Raw genomic sequence first — 17,590 nt, forward strand, 5'->3', positions numbered from 1 at the left:
GACCCTGGGGGTGTTCAAGGAAAGACTGGATGTTGTGTTGAGGGACAAGGTTTAGTAGGAGCTATTGGGAATAGGTGAACGGTTGGACTGGGTGATCTTTTAGGTCTTTTCCAACCTTGGTGATTCTATGATTCTATGATTCTATGTGACTTGCCTAAAGTAGAGTTCATAGCAATAGCCCTCCTTTCTACAGGGAATGCACGTTGTTTCTGTGGCAAAAAAAAATTTCAGTAATTCCAGTATTCCTGAGTAGTTCAGATGAATTAACGGGTAATGGCTAATGTCAAATAGACTTCAGTTCAAACTGTTAAGTTGCTCTTTGATGTCCATTTTAATATGTAGAATGTTTTTAGGATCCAAATTCACTGAGAGGGGCAGCACAACCAGTGGTTTCATCTTCCATGAGATCGTCACAGCCAGCTCATGCAGTGCTGCCTACAGTGTCATCACAAGGTAATATGCTGGGGAGTCTGCGTTGGGAACAGGAATTTCACTTTGCTGTGGGCTTCAGGTACCAGGGCTGTGAGTAGAAAATTGCTGTCAGGAACTGAAGGAGGAGCTGATAGACTCTGGTGAGATGTACTGATCCAAAGCTCTGTAGTATAATTCATAAAGCATGAGACTGACGTCTTTATAGTTTGTTTTCTTTTTTATGATCTTGTGTACACATTTCTACTTGAGGAAAAGCAGCTGTATTACAGAATAATGTGTGAGTTGACCTTCTACCCTGTCCTTCAATGTGCTGAGACTTCTGAGATGTCTGTGGCTTGCAAAATCTGTTGGTTGAAAATGTTGGAAATGGGCAAAAGGGCATCAGAAGACTGGCAGTTCAAGAACAGGCCTGACCTGTTTTTCCATGGTAGAGCAGTGAATATCAGCTGAGCAGCCTTCAGAGTCATTTTGTGTCCATTAATTCAAAGCACCTTTGTTAGTATGACAAAGACTTTGTCTAAATTGAACTTGTGGTTAGAAGTGAAATTTTCATGAAAGATAATTCTTCAATCCTACTCTCAATTCTTTGACTGTGATTGATTTTCCCAAGTCTACAGGCAGGCTTGCATTAAATTTTTGGTCTTTTCAGTGATTTTTTTTTTTTTTTTTTCTTTTCCTTCCTTTAAAAGATAAAATATCTCTAGCAGCTTTCTGATGTGCTGGATTTCTTTGTTCCCTTTCAGTAGCTCAAGCATCTGGTTCTGCACCTCCAGTATCTTCTGCTGCTTTAATGCCTGCAACCATCCAAGCCCATTCAGTTCTGCCTGGAGGAGCACAGGGCTTTCAGGTACCAAACTCAAATTGAGGAGACTGTTAGAACTTGTGTTTTTATTCAGAAGTCTTTGTCCTCTCTGTTGCTGGGAGAAAGAACTCAAGCAGCATATAAAGCTGACAATTCCAGGCTGCTTTCTACGACTCTGGCACTCTGAAGTAACATGCTTCTTAGTTCTTGATTAGAAAGGACTTCTTGGACAAAGAGTTAACCAGTTAACCATCCCTCTTCAGTATCAGCTTTGTGGTGGATAAAAGAAATTTCCACAGACTTGCAGGGTAGGTGAAAATGAAGGCTTTTATTTTAGATTAGGTTTTCCATGGTTGTGTTTTCCTGGGAGAGCTCCCTTACCTACATCTTTATGGGTTGCTTTTCATCCAGCAAAAGAGCAGCCTTCTAAAGGGCTTCCAGTGCCACAGCTGTACAGTGACGTGACCTGCTCAGCAACAAGCTTCCTGGGTGCTCAACAAACATGCTAAAATGCAGATGCTGAAGACTTGGAGCAGAGCCATTGTATGAACAATTCTATGAATTGTAAAACCAAGCTTATTACTGTACGCAGTTTTAGTTCTTTAATCTATTTTCTGAAAGTTCAGGAAATCAAACAGTGGCCTGTATCATGTGGAAGCACTGCTTATTTTTGAAGGATCCAGATAAAGAAAACATTTGATAATGAGTAAAAGCACTGTGAAGAAAGAAACCAATATGTTGCTTTGGCTTTGTGTTTTCTTTATGTTGAAACTGAGGAAATGTTACAGGTAACTGTGTTTAGAAGATGAACTTCTCTGTCGAAAGACAGAAACTAGCAATTAGAGTGAAGTTTCCAAACCAATAGTTCCAAATCACTGTGAGGATAAAAGTTGACCCTGATGTTTCAAGTTCTTCTCAAAACTTGGAAGAAGTTCTGTGTATTGGTTTTTTTTGTTTTGTTTTGTTTTGTTTTTTTTTTTTTTTGACTGACAGTGTAAATTAATAACAGTGAAATACTCCTAGTCTTTAACAGATTCACAGATTGTTCTGTAGCTGCTTCTGATGAGCCCTGAGCAGGTTCAGAAAATGCTAGGTAATTTCCTAGGAATATCCTCATGTTCAAGTTAGTATAACTTGGAATTACTGTACACCCAGTTAGCTGCAGGGAGCTGTTCACATGTTGATCTTTACCTCTATGACTGTAGACCAACATACATTTGGTTAAGCTTTGGTGAGGAAGATAACTTGGTAACTCAAGCATGTAGATATCTAAGCCTTTAAAGAATTGTCTGTGCTATTTTTCATAGAGCAAAGTTGTTTGTGTTTCTTTGACTTTCTACTCTGTTTCTGTTTTCATTCTTTTCAAATATAATCTTTGTTTTGGGGTCTAAAAAGTCATGAAACTCATTTTAGTATGAGGGGGGAGAGTACCTAACCTGTCCATTTTGTTTTGCAAGTCATATCCAGGCATGCCATTTGCTTATTCCCAAACTGCTGCATCTGCTTCTCAGCTCCAGCCTGTAGGACAGATGTATCCTGCACCTTACCAAGGTATGATTGAAAAGCACATGCTTTATGGAAGCTTTTAATACCTGCAGTGAGTTGTTTATAGCAGTGGTGTTGGGTGGTGGTGGTAACATACACATATTTACCCTGGCTGTAATGTTGTGCTGTTTCAAATGTTCTTGTTTTTAATTACCAGGGAGGGACAAATGCTTCCCAGTAAATATACATCTTTCTTTCTTTGCTTATGGAGAGCAAAAGGGAGGGAAGCTGTACTTGTATTCCTAAAGATATGTATTATTAGAGGCATCTTGCAGCTGGTACTTCCAGTTGCAAATATAACCATTTAAAAATAACAACTATCTTATTGCAAATACTTCTTAAGCAAGTGAAGCAATTTTAACAGCTATCCTGTCACATAGGGGAAGAGCCTTTTCTGAGAAGGAGGAATTAGCTCAAAAATGGAATGCAACCTAGGAAGAGCAAATAGCATAAAAAAAAAAAAAAAAAAAAAAAGGATAATCCCTGTTGTAGATTTTGTGTGGACTTGAGTATAGCAGAGCATTTCTTGTTCAGTACACGCTCGGAAGCCAACTTCTGTTCCTATTGCTTGATCACACCATTCTGTGCTGTTCCAGTGTTCTGAGGGGTTCTCTCCTGTTTACCTAACTGCTCTCAGGCAGCTCAAGAATTTCATGTAGTCATAAACCTACATAAACCTTTAAACCTATAAACCTCATAAACCTTTATTTGGAAAATATGTATGCTATTTTAGAGAATATCTCAAAAAAAAAATAAAATAGTGTGGATACAGTGTTTATTATTTTGGATGAGGGGATTCAGGATGAGGAATGCAGTCTTGAGAGGAGGGAGGAAGGAGGAGGTGTGAAGTTGGGGTTGGAAAAAAGAGAGTGGCCATCCTCTCTAGCAGGTTGCAAACTGGTAAGCATTGCTTCTAATACGTCTGTGTGCAGACACTTCACCCTTGTGACTGTGGAACTCTCTCCTTTCCATTCAAGCACCTGGGGACGTTACTTCCTTTTTGATGACAGAAGTTCGGCAGCATAACACTGAAATCCGGCTGGCTGTTAGCAAAGTAGGAGATAAAATGGATCATCTGGCTGCCAAGGTAATGTATGAGTAGGCAGGATTGACAACAAAGTTTCTGCTGTTTGCTCTCCAAATACAGTATGGAGAAATGGCTCTTTGTAAATACCTGCATCAAGTTTGTGAACAGTATTCTAACTTAATGAGCTTTCCAGTCTTGTCAGACCTTGAAATGGTAGCAGTTTGGCTACTATGGGAAAAGTCTGTACTAGCTGTGGGGGAGGTGTTTACTTAAATGTAATCTAAGTGTAAATATAATCTAAATGTAATGTAATCTGTTTGGAGTGCTTCGCTGCTGCACTTCAGGAGATGTCACAGTTTTTGTAGCAGCCTGTGCCCTGGAGGTGGGCAGACAGAGAAGTGAAGTGGTTCTGTGAAATGGCAAATGGTTCGCACTTACCTGCGTCCATGAATTCATTTCATCTGGCGGTTTCTACAGGTTGAGGAGATGAAGAAACAAAATGCCGGGAACAGTTCACTACTGCCTGGTATCTCATCTGTTACTATGGAAGCCTCTATGATCATGAGCAACATCCAGCGGATAATCCAGGTGACCAAAGCCAGCCTTACAGGGCTATTTCTATAAGGAAGTGCAACCCACTGTGTTATTTCTGATGAAGATAGCTTTATTGGCTTGGCCTAAATGTACTTTCATCCATATGCTTTATTTCTGTATGGCCAAAACCAGCTGGCTAGGGAAAAGGGTCTACAATGATCTACAGCCATTTCCATCCCCATCACACCTGTATGCACACCTGCTTTTCTGTGCACCCAGCAATTTTCTCTTCTGGGACTTTGCAAGTCAGAGTTGATGTACTTATATTTAGTAGTCCTTGACAGAGAACTCAAGTGAAAGAAACTTAGTTTCATTTTGAACTGGTATGGACTTAATCCACAACAGCTTGCAGAAGTAAGGTTTGCAGAGGAGATAGCGTATTGTGCAAACCACCTCTCATAGCTACTTAGTTTTGTGCTTTGTAGTTTTTCTAGGCAGCAGCTTTACTATCTCTTTACCTGTGGTGAAAAAAAAAAAAAAACAACAAAACAACCAACCAGATGTAATATTCTGAAGTACAACCACTGTCCTGTTCCTGGGTTCTTGCTGAACTAAGTATGGTACCTTCTTTGATGGCTTGTGATTCACCACAGGAGGTGATACACCTCACTGCTATAAATCATCTGAACAGAACAAAAACTTCCTTGCAGCAGGACCTGAGTAGGGTGAATATTCACACTGAACTGTTCTTTAGGAGAACGAGAGACTGAAGCAGGAGATATTTGAGAAGAGCAGTCGAATTGAGGAGCAGAATGAAAAAATCAGTGAGCTGATAGAGCGGAATCAGAGGTAAGGAGTGGAAGGTGTCTGCAGCTGCAAAGAGTTTCTATCTTACATTTGTTTAGATGTAACTAGGAGGTGTCCTATCTCTAGAATGGAGAGAAGTTGTGATTTATTTATTATTTTTTTTTGTATTAAAATATTGGTGCTTGTTAATCCCCCTTTGTCTTTGCAGTGCATGTCTCCAAATGAGATCTTACAGTAAGATGTAATATATGTATATGTAATGTAATATATGTAAAAGGGAAAGATCTCATGCCACTTTCTTTGAGCATACTTCCTCTGCTTCTGGGGGTTATTTTGCTTTTGCTAGCCTTTTAGTAAAGTGGGAGAAATTTTACAGGAAATTGTGTTCCCAGTTCCAGTGAGTTCCAGTGTTGCGTTCCATTAAGTTTATGAAGGTGAGTCACTTATTCAAGGAAAAAGCAGAAAGCAGTGGTTACCAGGCTATCAAAAATCTTGGCTATGTGGTAGGAATCATAGACTAGTGGCAGAGAGGCAAAGCACATATCTGAACTGACGTAATCTGTGCTGAAGGCTGGGAACATCCATTCCACCCTGTGGAGGTAAGGCACTTCTTAGTGCAGGACATGATACAGAATTGTCTGGGACTTCTCATTAGTGAAAGCTGATTTGAAATGCTTTGTCTGTCTCATCACTTCTTGCTCCATTTGTGTATTTATAGAAGTGCTTGTGCCACCTTCCCCTGTTTTCAGGTATGTCGAACAGAGTAACTTGTTGATGGAGCAGAGGAACCACTCACTGCAAACAACAAATGAAAACACACAGGCAAGAGTGTTGCATGCAGAACAGGAGAAGGTAAAGCCATGCTGACAGCATTGTGGAATCACAGACTTATGGCTTCAGCCAGGACAGCTGGAGTCAGATCTCATACAGGACGACTGCAGTTTTCAGTGTTTTGAAAGCAGTTTAAAAAATGAATAAATAAATGTTTTCATGGCTTTCAAAATAAAAGCAGCACAAAGTTTATAAATTCAGATTGTTGTGCTGTCACAGCTTAAATACTCATAGTTTAACAGGGAAGTATCTGGTTGTTAACTTCATAAATACATGCCCAACATGTGGAGGTGTTACATGCCTCACGTGGCCTGGTCTGGCTGAAAATGCACGTGATTGTGCTGACAGTTTAAAAAGAGTTTTTTCTTTTTAATTGGCATAAGATTGAGTATAGCTATAAGAAAAACAGTTTCCTGCTAGAGCTTCTGTATTGTGTTTGTGCTTGGTTTGCTTTTTTTTTTTTTTTTTTAACACCTCTTTCAACAGCAATCAGGGGAGTTATTCCTAGGGTAATGTGTAGTGCTTTTATGGAAGGGGCGACTGGAAGATCGCTTTCAAGCCAGTTAAATGCACTTAGGCATGGCTTTTATATTGTGAAGTGCTCTCGCTCTAACGCTGGTAGGGCAGCTTTGAGATCTCTAATTGCTTGATGTCCTCTAGGCTTTCTCAAGCCCAGTCAGCTAAATTACAGCACCCTCTCTTGCACCATTCTCCCCATCTAAGTTATGTATCTCTGCAGACCAAATGTGGTAAGATAAATGCTTGCTCTGTATGAGTACCATGAACTGGTACACCAAAATTCTATGGAAGTAGCTGCCCTCCAAAGTATGCTAACAGGTGCTTCTGCAGGGTAAAGAATGAAGTCATGTGGCTGATACGTGTGTGCTCCTTCATCAGCAGGTGAAGGAGGGATGTATTTTTTCCACTGAGAGTTCAGATTGCATACCTATAGCTGGAAGTGTGAGAGTACCTAACGAGGAATAGAGTGAGATGGCAGATTCCTTTCTGTCAGTGAGCGTGACATCCTGCTTGCATGGGGGGGGGAGCATCTTCTGGAAGTACAAGCAATAAAAGGAAGTTTTCAGGCATCATCTGCAGTAGGATTTGACTTGACTGAGCAGATGCTACCTGGATGATGACACTGTTACATCAACAGACTTCAGGCTAGACCAGGTCAGCCATAATTTGCACCAGAGAAGCTTTTCGCTAGTTTTGGTAGAGGATTGACTGCAATCTGATGCCTGGCATTCCTTCCTCTTCCTTTTATCTAATCTGCTATTTCCATTTATAGCTTCAGTAGGAGGAGCAGGGAAGAGGACTTAAAACTGTTTTATCTGTTCTTAAAAAATGAGCTTTGCCCTTTGTTTCGTGATAGAGACCAGGAATCTGCAGACAAAGGTCCCTGAGAAGAGATGTTGGTAACCTGCTGCTTTGGGATTATAGATCTTTGGCCCTGGCAGAGCACATCAGTTTTCAATTAAGGCTCATGTTTCATAACACTTGCAAGTAGCTGCATGCTCCTCACGGCAGTGAAACGGTAGTTATGTGTAGGACCTGGTATGACCAGCCTGCTGCCTGCTTCATATAATTTGTGTGGTATGCAGTGTATCTGCAGCGTGAAGATCCCTTCAGGTTCTTTTAACTCCCTTTTCCCCTTCTTCTATCTAAGCTTTTACAGTTATTCAAGAACTTAAATGTTTCTCTGGCATATCTCAGGCTCCAGTAATAAAACACTAGCTGTTCTGATGATGATGAATGCCTCTGCCTTTCAAGTTGTGTTCTTAACTCTCCCTGTTTCCTGTCACTACTTTTTCTTCCTAGCACATGCTGCCAGTGGATCGGGGCTGGGAACAGGTGAGGCAGTGTGTCTGCTGACTGTGTAGATGACAGATAATTGTGATACCCAGCTTCCTCCTGAGGATAGTTAGGAGTTGGTTGACATGAAAAGAACTGCCTCAGATCTTGAATTAACACAGATCTTCCACTCGGAAAGGGGCTTTATAACTGACAGCGGTGTAGCTGCTGGCTGCCTCCTCCCTGGGGAGCCCCTTCAACAAACTTCACCACTCTGCTGCTCGTTTCATCTCCCTCACGGGAGAAATAGCTGTGATTATATAATTGTAAGATCAGGTATGGATTGTGTGAGATTCTTTGTACCTGGAGGCTGGAGCTGAGCTGGTACAGGCATGGAATGTTTTCAGTCTAATAACTGTTCCTGGCTTAGGATTTCCTTTTTACTTTCCTTGAGGGCACACAAAGATAACAGGACGTGTTAAAATAGACCCCCATCGTATATCTAACAGGTAATTTTAGCATGCTAGGAGCCTGTATCCTGAGTAATGAGATGGTTATGGAAACATAAAAAGAAAATAGATCTCGTTTTAGTCAGTCTCTATCAACATGGTTCTCAAAAATTAACAGTGTAGAATCCCAGCCCTCGGGGTAGCATGTATCATCCTTGCCATGACAGGAAAGATTTTGCACACAGCTCTTCTCTGCCAGGTGTTGGTCGTCTTTATTTCCTTCATGGAAATAAGCCTGAGAGGAGCTTCAGGAGGGCTTGCCACTTAGAGCAGCGTGAAAGCCTGTTAGGGATCTGAATGCAAGCAGAGATGTACAAGCTGTTCAGGTGTTCTGTACAGCAGGGACTGCAGTTCTGCCTCTGCAGAGGATCCTCTGAATCTTGTGACTTAGGCGACAGGAGTTGAAACCCTCCTTTGTGTCTTTGTCTTGGTGACTTGAGCCTCTCCAAATGCGTTGCTTGCAAGCTGCCTAACGAGCTGTCTCAGAACCAGCTTTTGTGTAAGTTTCTGGCTTCAAGCAATGCTAAATCTGAACAGGTTAACAAATGACTCTGGGAACAGTACTGCTTCAAATGGCACCTCAAGGTGATCGTGCACCACAAGCTTGTGAGGGGATGTGCTTATTTTGCTACAATAGCCCTATGTTATGTGTGGTTGATTCAGTGATTTGTAATCTTCTTGAGAATAATTAGTCTTAAAGTCCAGGCTTTACCTTGAGTAGATAGTGGCATAGCATGAAAACTCAGTACCAGTGCTGATAGCTCTATTCGAGTCTGAAAAATGTGTTTAAATTATTTAAGGGTAAAAAAACCTGGCTGAGTTAGGCAACATAATGAGGTTGCTGGTGGCCTTGTGCACCTTTCCAGTCGGTGGAGACAGTAACATGGCAAAAGGTGATTAGTACCTCTTCAATTAGGGCTGCCTGATAGATGCTGGACTCCTGACAAGGTCTCCACAGCCTTATTGTTCTTCCTGTGAGCGCAGTTCTGGCACCTCCTCACATTCACATATCCTACAGTTTCTTTTCTTTCCCCTTTTCCCTGCTGTTTTGTGCCACAGGCCAAAGTTGCAGAGGAGTTGGCATCTGCCACAGCACAAGTGTCCCAGCTGCAGCTGGAGCTGACTGCACATCAGAAGAAGGAAATGGATCTGCGGAAACAGCTCTCTGCTGCCCTGCAGGAGGCAGAGCGACACGAGGCACAGCTCAACAAAATGCAGGCACAGTTAGCAGGTAAAATTTAGCTTGTTCCACGAGAGCCCCTCCATGCCATTGTTTCCTCTTCTGTAAGTCATACGTTTTCCTTTGTCCTGGGGTATTTATTCCTGCTTTCCCTGGGATCAGTCGCAGGGTATCAAAGGATAGAGATGTGCCCAGCTGTCTGAAGGGCACATGCATCCTTGCCACTACTAATAGGACAGTGGGCTGAACTGATGAGCAAAGTCACTCTGACACAGGGGTGCCTTCTGTAGAAGCAAACTCTTGGCCTGTCTAGCTGTAGAGGATCTAGATTTCCTGTTGATCAAGTTTAGATCAAGACCAAGGTTTTAAGCACTCCCACTTCACAGGAGCAGCTTTTGATACATTTGTGTTCCTATTGCAGATGTAAACCGAGTCAGCATAGTTGTGCAAAAAGCACTGCTCCTTTCTGTCAGCCTTTAATTTGAATCACATAGTGCTGAAACCCACAGTAAACTGTATTTCTGCAGAGCTCCAAGAAGCCTCTGAGGACACCCAAACTAGATTCAAAGCTGAGAAGCAGAGCCGTAAACACTTGGACATGAAGATTTCAGCACTGGAAGAGGAACTAACAGACCTAAAAGTAGAAAAGGAGACTCTTGAAAAGGTATGTTTGATGCTAGAGAGATGCAGGATTTCAGCTGTTTGCTAGAAATGTGCCTTAATGATGTTGCTTGTAGGCATGGAGCTTAAGTGAATCTTGACTCATCTGCAGGCAAGAATCACTGTGCTGGTGGATATCTCATGCTTATGTGATATATTTTTCCCCACTCTTACTCAGTACTATGCTAACCTTCCTACCTATTAGATAAATCTCAACTTTGTTTTGAAATAAGATCATTTCCTTAAGTAAGCTCCTCTAGCAAGAAGAAAAGAAGCTACTTTGGTGCAGTCTGGCCTGTGCTTAAGTTGTGTTCTGTACTGCAGAATCTTGCTGAGAGGAAGAAGAAATCCCTCTCTGAGAGAGCTCAAGCAGAGGAAGAGATGGAAGAAATACGCAGATCATATCAGCAGGAATTGGACAAACTTCGACAGTTGCTGAAAAAGGCAAGGACCTCAACTGACCAGGCAGCAGCAGAGCAGGTAAGGAGCTGTGGGAGCTTCTCCAGCTGGTGTCTAGAAAACTTGCAGTGACCCACAGGTAGGAAATAGTAATTAAAAACTGCTTGGGCAGTGAAAGGATGAGAACATCAGTCGCTTGCTCTTAGGGTTAATTTCAACACAGGGTTCTCTTCTTTGTTATTATATGATGTCTTTGGTGTTTGTCACTGCTTTTTGACTCCAAGATTTTTTATTCTGGAGTTTTGATGCAGACTGGCATGCAGCATCACATTTAGACTGTCCTGAGAGTATGAGAGAGGCATGACCTTGAACTCATTTTCCAGTAGAAAGACAGATGTGTGGCTGCTGATGGATGAACAGCTACGTATAAAAATAAATAAATAAATAAAAATGCAAGGAGATCTGAAGTTCTGAAGTCTGGGACAACTTGTGGGGTTGTGGTTGGAACTGAACTCTGAGGTGGGGATAGGAGCTGGTGATGGCTGCCATCTGCATGTAGGAAGTCCAGCCTCGGGCAGGTGATGCTGCTTTCCCACTGTTTGTCTGGGCCCTGAGCTTTCAGCAGTTTGTTACACAGCTTCAGATGAAGTGCATGTTTGTTCCTGATGATCTTGCTCCTATGGGGGGCAGCTGTCACTCATCCAGGCAGAGCTGGAATCCCAGTGGGAAGCCAAATGTGAACGGACGCTGGCCTCTGCCAAGGAGCAGCATGTGAGGCAGTACCAGGAGGTGTGTGAGCAGAGAGACTCCCTGCAGCAGCAGGTGTTGCAGATGGAAGAGAAGGTAAAGGACTGTTCCTTATTGCTGAAATAGAATTCCAAATAATCGATGCCTGTAAGTCCTCTGCTCCCTGATAGTGGTTGGACTTTTAACCTCTTGGTTGCCTGAGGAATTTGACCTGGTCTGCAAGATGTTGTGTGCATCTCTTACACTGGCTTAGTGGGCTAATGAATGAGCTTGCTGTTGCAGCTCCTGAGTGAGCCAGAGCCAAAATGATGTCAGTGTTGATAGGCTAAAGCAACGGCCACAATCTCTATACGGTTCTATCTCAATGACTGTTTTTGAGCAGAAATAGTTTTGAGCTGGATGACATTGAACAGAGCTGTAAACTGATGGTCCTTGTCTTTCAGCTGGTAGCTCTGAAACAGTTGAAAAAAGCAGAGGAACAAAAATTGTCTGAGCTTCAGCAACATTTGGAACAACTGGAGCCTATCAAAGAGAAGGTAAGGAGGATAACATAGCAGCTGAATACAAACTGGAGTGCAGCAATGGTTAGCCTCAGGCCACCTGTGTCCAGAGCAAGAACATGAGTTCAGGAATGTGAGAGGGAAGGAAGAATCATGTTGCTTCCAGCAAATCAGAACAGGCTCAGTGATGAGGCCTGGTCCTTGCCTTGCTTGTGGACTGACAATTTGCCCTTCACTTAAAAACATAAAAAACAGCATTGCAAACTTAGTTTCACAAATAGCACTACAATTGTTGTAACTTCGAGTTTCTCTTTGGCAGTATTCAGCCTTGCAGTCTGAAATGGTGATGCTGAAGGCTCGCTATGAAGAATGTATCCAAAAGCTGGAGAAGAATCAGGACAGATCTTCACCTGTGAACTTCACAGAAGAAGTGAGCTATCCTTTGGATTTATTTTCTCCATGAAAGCACTATGGTTTTGGTAATAGGACCTGTTGAGGAGCAAAGGAAGCTTAGACTTAAAACTTGAAAACATAGCAGTGTGTCTGCCTTGGGTTTGTGCAGCCTGCCTCAGTCAGGAATGGGTTTGGTGTGTGTAATAGTTCTGATTAAAATGACATGATATATTCTACTTTGTTGTGGAATCCTGGTTTGAAAAGCAGTTAAGTTCCTTGAGTCAGCATGTGTTTGTTTGGGTTTATTGCTCCTTTGCCCAGGGAAGTACCTTTTATCTTCTACCTTTGCTTCAGATGTTAATGAACTGTCTGCTTCCTGCCTTGCTCTTTTCCAGGTAAAGAAGATAATGAATGGGGTATTTCAGTCTCTTCGGGATGAATTTGAGCTGGAGGAGACATACAGTGGCAGGATGGTTCTAGGTGTTGTCATGAACACTATCAAGGTACAGTAGCAAGAAGAGAGAACGTAATAAATGTGAGAGATTAAGGCTTGCACTGAAACAGAGTGTAAGGGGTATGAAATAACTGTGAGGCAGAAATGAAGTGTGGGTAGCAAAGCAGCCTAGTAGTGTGACAACACAGATGTGAAGGTTGGTCTTGGATGTAACCTACATTCTCTTCATTTCTTAGACTGTAACACTGCAGCTACTCAGCAAGCAGCAGGAGAGACCAGAGCATGACAGTAAAAAGGAAGAGGAATCTGGAGTGGGGAGACCAGAGGGATCGCTTAGAGCAAAGACAGACCAGGAGGAGCGCGTGCAGCACGGCCCTGCCCGGGGTGCTGTGTGCTCTGCTGATCCCAGAGAAGTGAGCACACGCTCATCGTCGTCTGGCCACAAAGGTGAAGCTGCAGCTCCTGCTCCTGAGGCCAGAATGCCTGAGGAGGAGCAGGCACTGCACAGCAGTGGAGTGCTGGAAGAGGAGGTGGTCCAGCAGGAATTTCTCTCTTCTGGAGCTGAACGCTGCTTGAATGCTGATAAGGGGCCTGAGCTTGTAGAACAGGTCATTCCCAAGGTGGATGAGGATTTTGTTCTGGCTGAGCAAAAGCAGGAGAGCAGCCCCATAAAGAAAGCAGAGACTGAACATGGTCCCTTTGGAGTGTCCTTACAGGCAGAAGCTGCAGATCCTTCTTTTCTAGAAACCGAGACGGAAGAAACAGATGTGGCTGTGCTTGCAGACAAACCAGCAGCAGAACAGGAGGCAGAGGAGCCTGTGGGAGGTTTAGAGCCCCCTCCCTTAAGAAGTGAGGGAGAAAACTGCACAGACCCGTCAGATGGAGCTGGTTCTGACCAGGAGCCTGCTTTAGTATCCAAAACGGAGGAGAAGAGCTCAACTACCATCAGAGAAGTCCCACAGCAGCAGGAACTGGGCTCCAGTCCCAGCCAAAAGGGCTCCAGGTAAGATGTAAGTGCAGGGGTGGCTGCAGTCCTATCTTCCTGCTGACAGGCTGGCACAACAGCACGCACCAGTGGCTGGTACAGCTGTGTTGTAGCACAGGACAACACATGTAGGGTTGAGGAGCCTTCTGGTGCTGGTCTTGGATGCCCAGGCAGCATCTGGCAGAGTTCAAGTTGTTCAGGGCACACTGCTGAAAGTGGGTGGAGGTGGAGGTGGTGGTGTCTGATGTGAATGGTTCCCAGCTGAGCCTGAAGAGGAGTGTACAGTTCCTGTGGGATCTGTTACTGGTGGCTGCCACATCCCATCACTGAACTGTTGTGCACTGGTGAGTGCTCTGTGCCTTAAAATGTGAAGCAGAGATGGTCTGGGTGTTGAGACTTTGATATTCTTAATAAAACACACAAAAGGAAACCAAGGTCCCATATTCTGCAAGTGAACTGCTTGTTCTTTATCTTCCAGGCTCTTTGAGGACGAGGACTTCTTCAAAACAACATCTCTTAAATCACCAAAGCCTCGAGTTCCCTCCGAAGAGGAGGATGAGGAGGAAGTGGTATGTGTTTCTCTCCACTCCCACTGAACTGACTCAAGCATTAACCTGCAGTTTATCTGTGGGGGCTGATTGGCCCCTGCTGGCTGAGGTTGGAGCTTCCCAGAGATTCTCTGTATAAATTCAGCTTCTGGGTTTGTTTCTCACTGCAATTGGAGGTGTTGCACAGGCTGGAATGGTGACAACAAACTCTTGCTTGCATTAGGCGTTAGGAGAAGGTCATGGATTAAATAAGGGGGGTTTGTTTTCCTACTCCCTCCTGGCTCTTGAGCTCTAAGCTTCTTTCCTGAAAGATTAAGCCATCGTATGACAAACATAAAAACCATCAATAATGATGCTGCTTATTTATTGTCTCCTAAAAGCTGATGCAGATTTCTGATCAGAGCTCTGTGGCAGTTACTGAATACTGGGAAGCTGGTAAGGCTGACAGGTTTCCCTCTGCTTTGATTTCCAGAGCATGAAGGGTCGCCCTCCTCCTGCTCCACTCTTTGGTGATGACGATGATGATGATCTCGACTGGCTGGGATGAAGAGCTGCCTGCTGAGCCTGTGAGGCCTCCTGTGGGCACGGCCACTCCCTGTGCACATAGCACTTAATGAGCTGCATTTGTGGGACAGCTGTGAACAACCAAGGACTCCTCGGGCTCTTCTACTGCAGACTGACAGGGCCTGAGAGCAGGAGTCTCCCTTTGCACTCTTGGGCACTCAGACCAGCTGTTCTGAACTGACAGACATGCACAGAGGTTGGGATGAGCTGGAGGAACCGACTGGTCTCACTGCGTGTTTGTATTGCTGTTCTGTGAACCATTGATTGATTAATCAGAAACTTTATGCAAATTTGAACTACATAAAGTGCTTCAGAAGAACAAGTCTGGCAGGACCCTGCGGTAGGTAACTACTTTTATAGAAGTCAGACTAAGAGTGAAGATCTCTTGGCAATGATTCTGTCTGCTGCAGCCAGCCCAGCTTCTCTCCTGTGCCTTTTGCTCTGTTGCTGTGATGAATGCAGCACGAGTGAATGGAATGGAGGCCGGGTGTGCTGTAATGCAGCCTCAGCTGGGCTCTGCTGGGAGCCAGGAGTGAAGTTCAGCTGCTCAGTGTGAGTGGAGCGAGGAAAGAGGGCAAGGAGGAGAGGCAGCTGTGCAGAGAGGTTGGATTTTGGATTTCTCGTGGCACTTCTGTTCTGCACTTAAAGCAACTTAGAAGGAAGGAACGGTAGATAGTGTTGTTAAAACAAGTAACACACAGACCCCTGTTCCATTAATAAGATGGAAGTTACTAGGGTAATTCCACCACTGAACTTGGCCTGTGCCATCTTCTCTGGGGAGAAAAGAAGTATCTGTGTGCAGCCATCTGTCAGCCCCCTGCCCCTGTACAGCGCTCTGTGTGGCAAATGGCCAAAAGCAGCTGAAACTGGAGAGGAGACCAAAGTCTGTGGAGCAGCCAAATAGCTGCTGGGGCTGTGCTGCTGTCATAGGGTGAATGTGGCTGAGGTTTCCTAACAGCTGCTCCAGACATCAAAGAATCGAATTGTATCTCAGTGCTGAAAGTTGATGGTGTCTGAGTGCACAAACCCTGCTGTGCTCCAGCCTCCCTGCTGCAGCAGTGCCCTGTGCAGGTTGCAACTAACACATTCCGCTCCTTGTTTCCTGTTACAGGTAGCCTGAAGGACTTGCATTTCATTTCTTGATAAATAAAGTGCAATTAAACCTGTCTTTTCTGCCTGTGGGTGGCTTTACTGCAGTCTAGTTGCGTGCACTTAAAAACCAAGCTGCCTCTTAAACTAGGAGAAAAATGATCTAGAAACACTTCTAGGAGGACATGATGGGATGTACCTGGGGGAAGGTGAGGATTCCCACCCTGTGCTGGCTGCTCGGAGAAGGATGGCGCCTTATGCTTCTGAACCCCATGGCTGCAAAGGGAAAAATGACTGGAGACGGCTCTGGACCAGTGTGCATCTTTAATATCTCATCCTTTCCCCACTGCCCTTCCCCAGCTGCCACGTCCCTGTATCCCTCTACAGGGGCCTTGGCTCTGCTCTAAGCACCACAGGGAGAAAGCACAGAAAGTTGCTTTTTGACAACATTTCACCAATGGCAAAACAGCACAGACCTTTCCCATCCCATCCTGTGTGGCCCTCAGGGCTGGCTGGGACAGGCGATGCCCATCTCTGACCCCTGAAGCGCACCAAGGTGCTGCAGATCGCTGTGCATTGCCCTCAGCACCCTGCAGGCTGGGCACAGCTGCAGCCCCTGCTGCCCTTCTCCTGGATGCCAGGTGTGGATGCAGCCCAAGGAATGCTGCAGGGCGTTGTGACTCCTGCTGCCGGGATGGCTGGAGGCTCCAGGAAAGTTGTAAATGCAGCGTGAGCACAGCCGGGTCCCAGGGGGTGAAGGAAAGCACTGAAAGCAGTTAATTTTTAGTAGTCTGATGCCCTGGGGTCCATGTCGGTGCCACAAGGCCACGGCTGAGTGCGCTGCAGCTCCCACAGCACGGGGCTGATCCTGTAGGAAGCAGAGCCCCCGTCCTGTCCCCACCTCACTGCGATCCGATGGCTGAGCCCGAATTCCTGACCCAGCTGTGGGTCCGTGCTGCTGCCTGGAGGCGAGCCGGGCTCCAACAGCGGATGGTGGGGTCCGCAGTGCCGGCCCTGAGCCTTCCGTGCTACTTGAGGAAGACGAGCAGGAAGAAGGTGGCGACGATAAGGATGAGGATGCCGGCGGCGAAGCCGAGGCGCAGATTCTCCACGGAGGTGAGGGGCGGCTGTGAGTCCAGCAGCAGCCCCCTTCCCGGCAGCCCCAGCACGAAGGCTCCCGGCGCATCGGGGCCACGGCGGAGGCTGCAGGGGGCCACCATGCTGCTCACCGTAAAGATGGGAGCGTGGGCTGCGCAGGCCACCTCCATGGCCATGGAGTGCCTCGAGGCCCGACGGGCACCGCTGCCTTCATCGTCTTCCTCCTCCTCCCCGGCTGTGAGCTGGGGGCGGTGCGGGGTCCCCGGGATCGGCGTCAACCCACGGCCTCCTGGGGCCATCTCGGGCACCAGCGTCACCATCCTGCAGAAGGGGCAGCTGATGAAGGCAACGGTGGCGGCGCGGCACACCAGCTTGCGTAGGCAGTTCTGGCAGAGGGAGTGGCTGCAGGGCAGCTGTTGGGGCGCCCGGACGCCCCGGTACGCCTCATAGCAGATCCCGCACTCCCCGCCGGTCTCCGGCCCCGCCGCCATGCCGCTCCCGGGCAGCGCCACGCCGCTCTCGTGCTTTTGAAGGCTGGAGGCGGCTGGTGGCCGTGCCCTGGAAGGCGGAGGCTGCTGAACTTCAGCCCGGCCCCGGGGTGCCCGGCGGCGCCGGCCCGGCTCCTCCTCCGCTGCCCGGGGCTGCCGTGGAGCTCCGGGTGCCCCAGTGGCCCTGCAAGCAGGAGACAGAGC

General features: G+C 45.7%; 1 protein-coding gene across 1 annotated transcript; it reads left to right on the forward strand.

Moving 5' to 3' along the window:
* Nucleotides 1-355: 355 nt before the first annotated feature.
* FKBP15 (FKBP prolyl isomerase family member 15) lies at nt 356-15,878 on the forward strand. Its single transcript, XM_042879164.1, has 17 exons — nt 356-453; nt 1,179-1,279; nt 2,692-2,785; nt 3,757-3,866; nt 4,284-4,394; nt 5,095-5,189; nt 5,897-5,999; nt 9,341-9,512; nt 9,989-10,125; nt 10,446-10,601; nt 11,211-11,363; nt 11,711-11,803; nt 12,087-12,197; nt 12,556-12,663; nt 12,851-13,617; nt 14,078-14,168; nt 14,620-15,878. The coding sequence occupies exons 1-17, from the start codon at nt 402-404 to the stop codon at nt 14,692-14,694; spliced, it is 2,529 nt and encodes an 842-aa protein (XP_042735098.1). The 5' UTR covers nt 356-401; the 3' UTR covers nt 14,695-15,878.
* The last annotated feature ends 1,712 nt before the right edge of the window (nt 15,879-17,590 follow it).

Source organism: Lagopus leucura, unplaced genomic scaffold, assembly GCF_019238085.1.
Source record: "Lagopus leucura isolate 7727_CA_CO unplaced genomic scaffold, USGS_WTPT01 Super-Scaffold_100022, whole genome shotgun sequence".
NCBI classification, from domain to species: domain Eukaryota; kingdom Metazoa; phylum Chordata; class Aves; order Galliformes; family Phasianidae; genus Lagopus; species Lagopus leucura.

Bases quoted from the DNA above. Each gene is read 5' to 3' on its own strand.
- FKBP15 (XM_042879164.1), top strand. From the start codon at position 402: ATGAGATCGTCACAGCCAGCTCATGCAGTGCTGCCTACAGTGTCATCA. The intron at 6,000-9,340 runs GTAAAGCCATGC...TTTGTGCCACAG, and splicing joins TGCATGCAGAACAGGAGAAG to GCCAAAGTTGCAGAGGAGTT. The intron at 10,602-11,210 runs GTAAGGAGCTGT...TATGGGGGGCAG, and splicing joins ACCAGGCAGCAGCAGAGCAG to CTGTCACTCATCCAGGCAGA.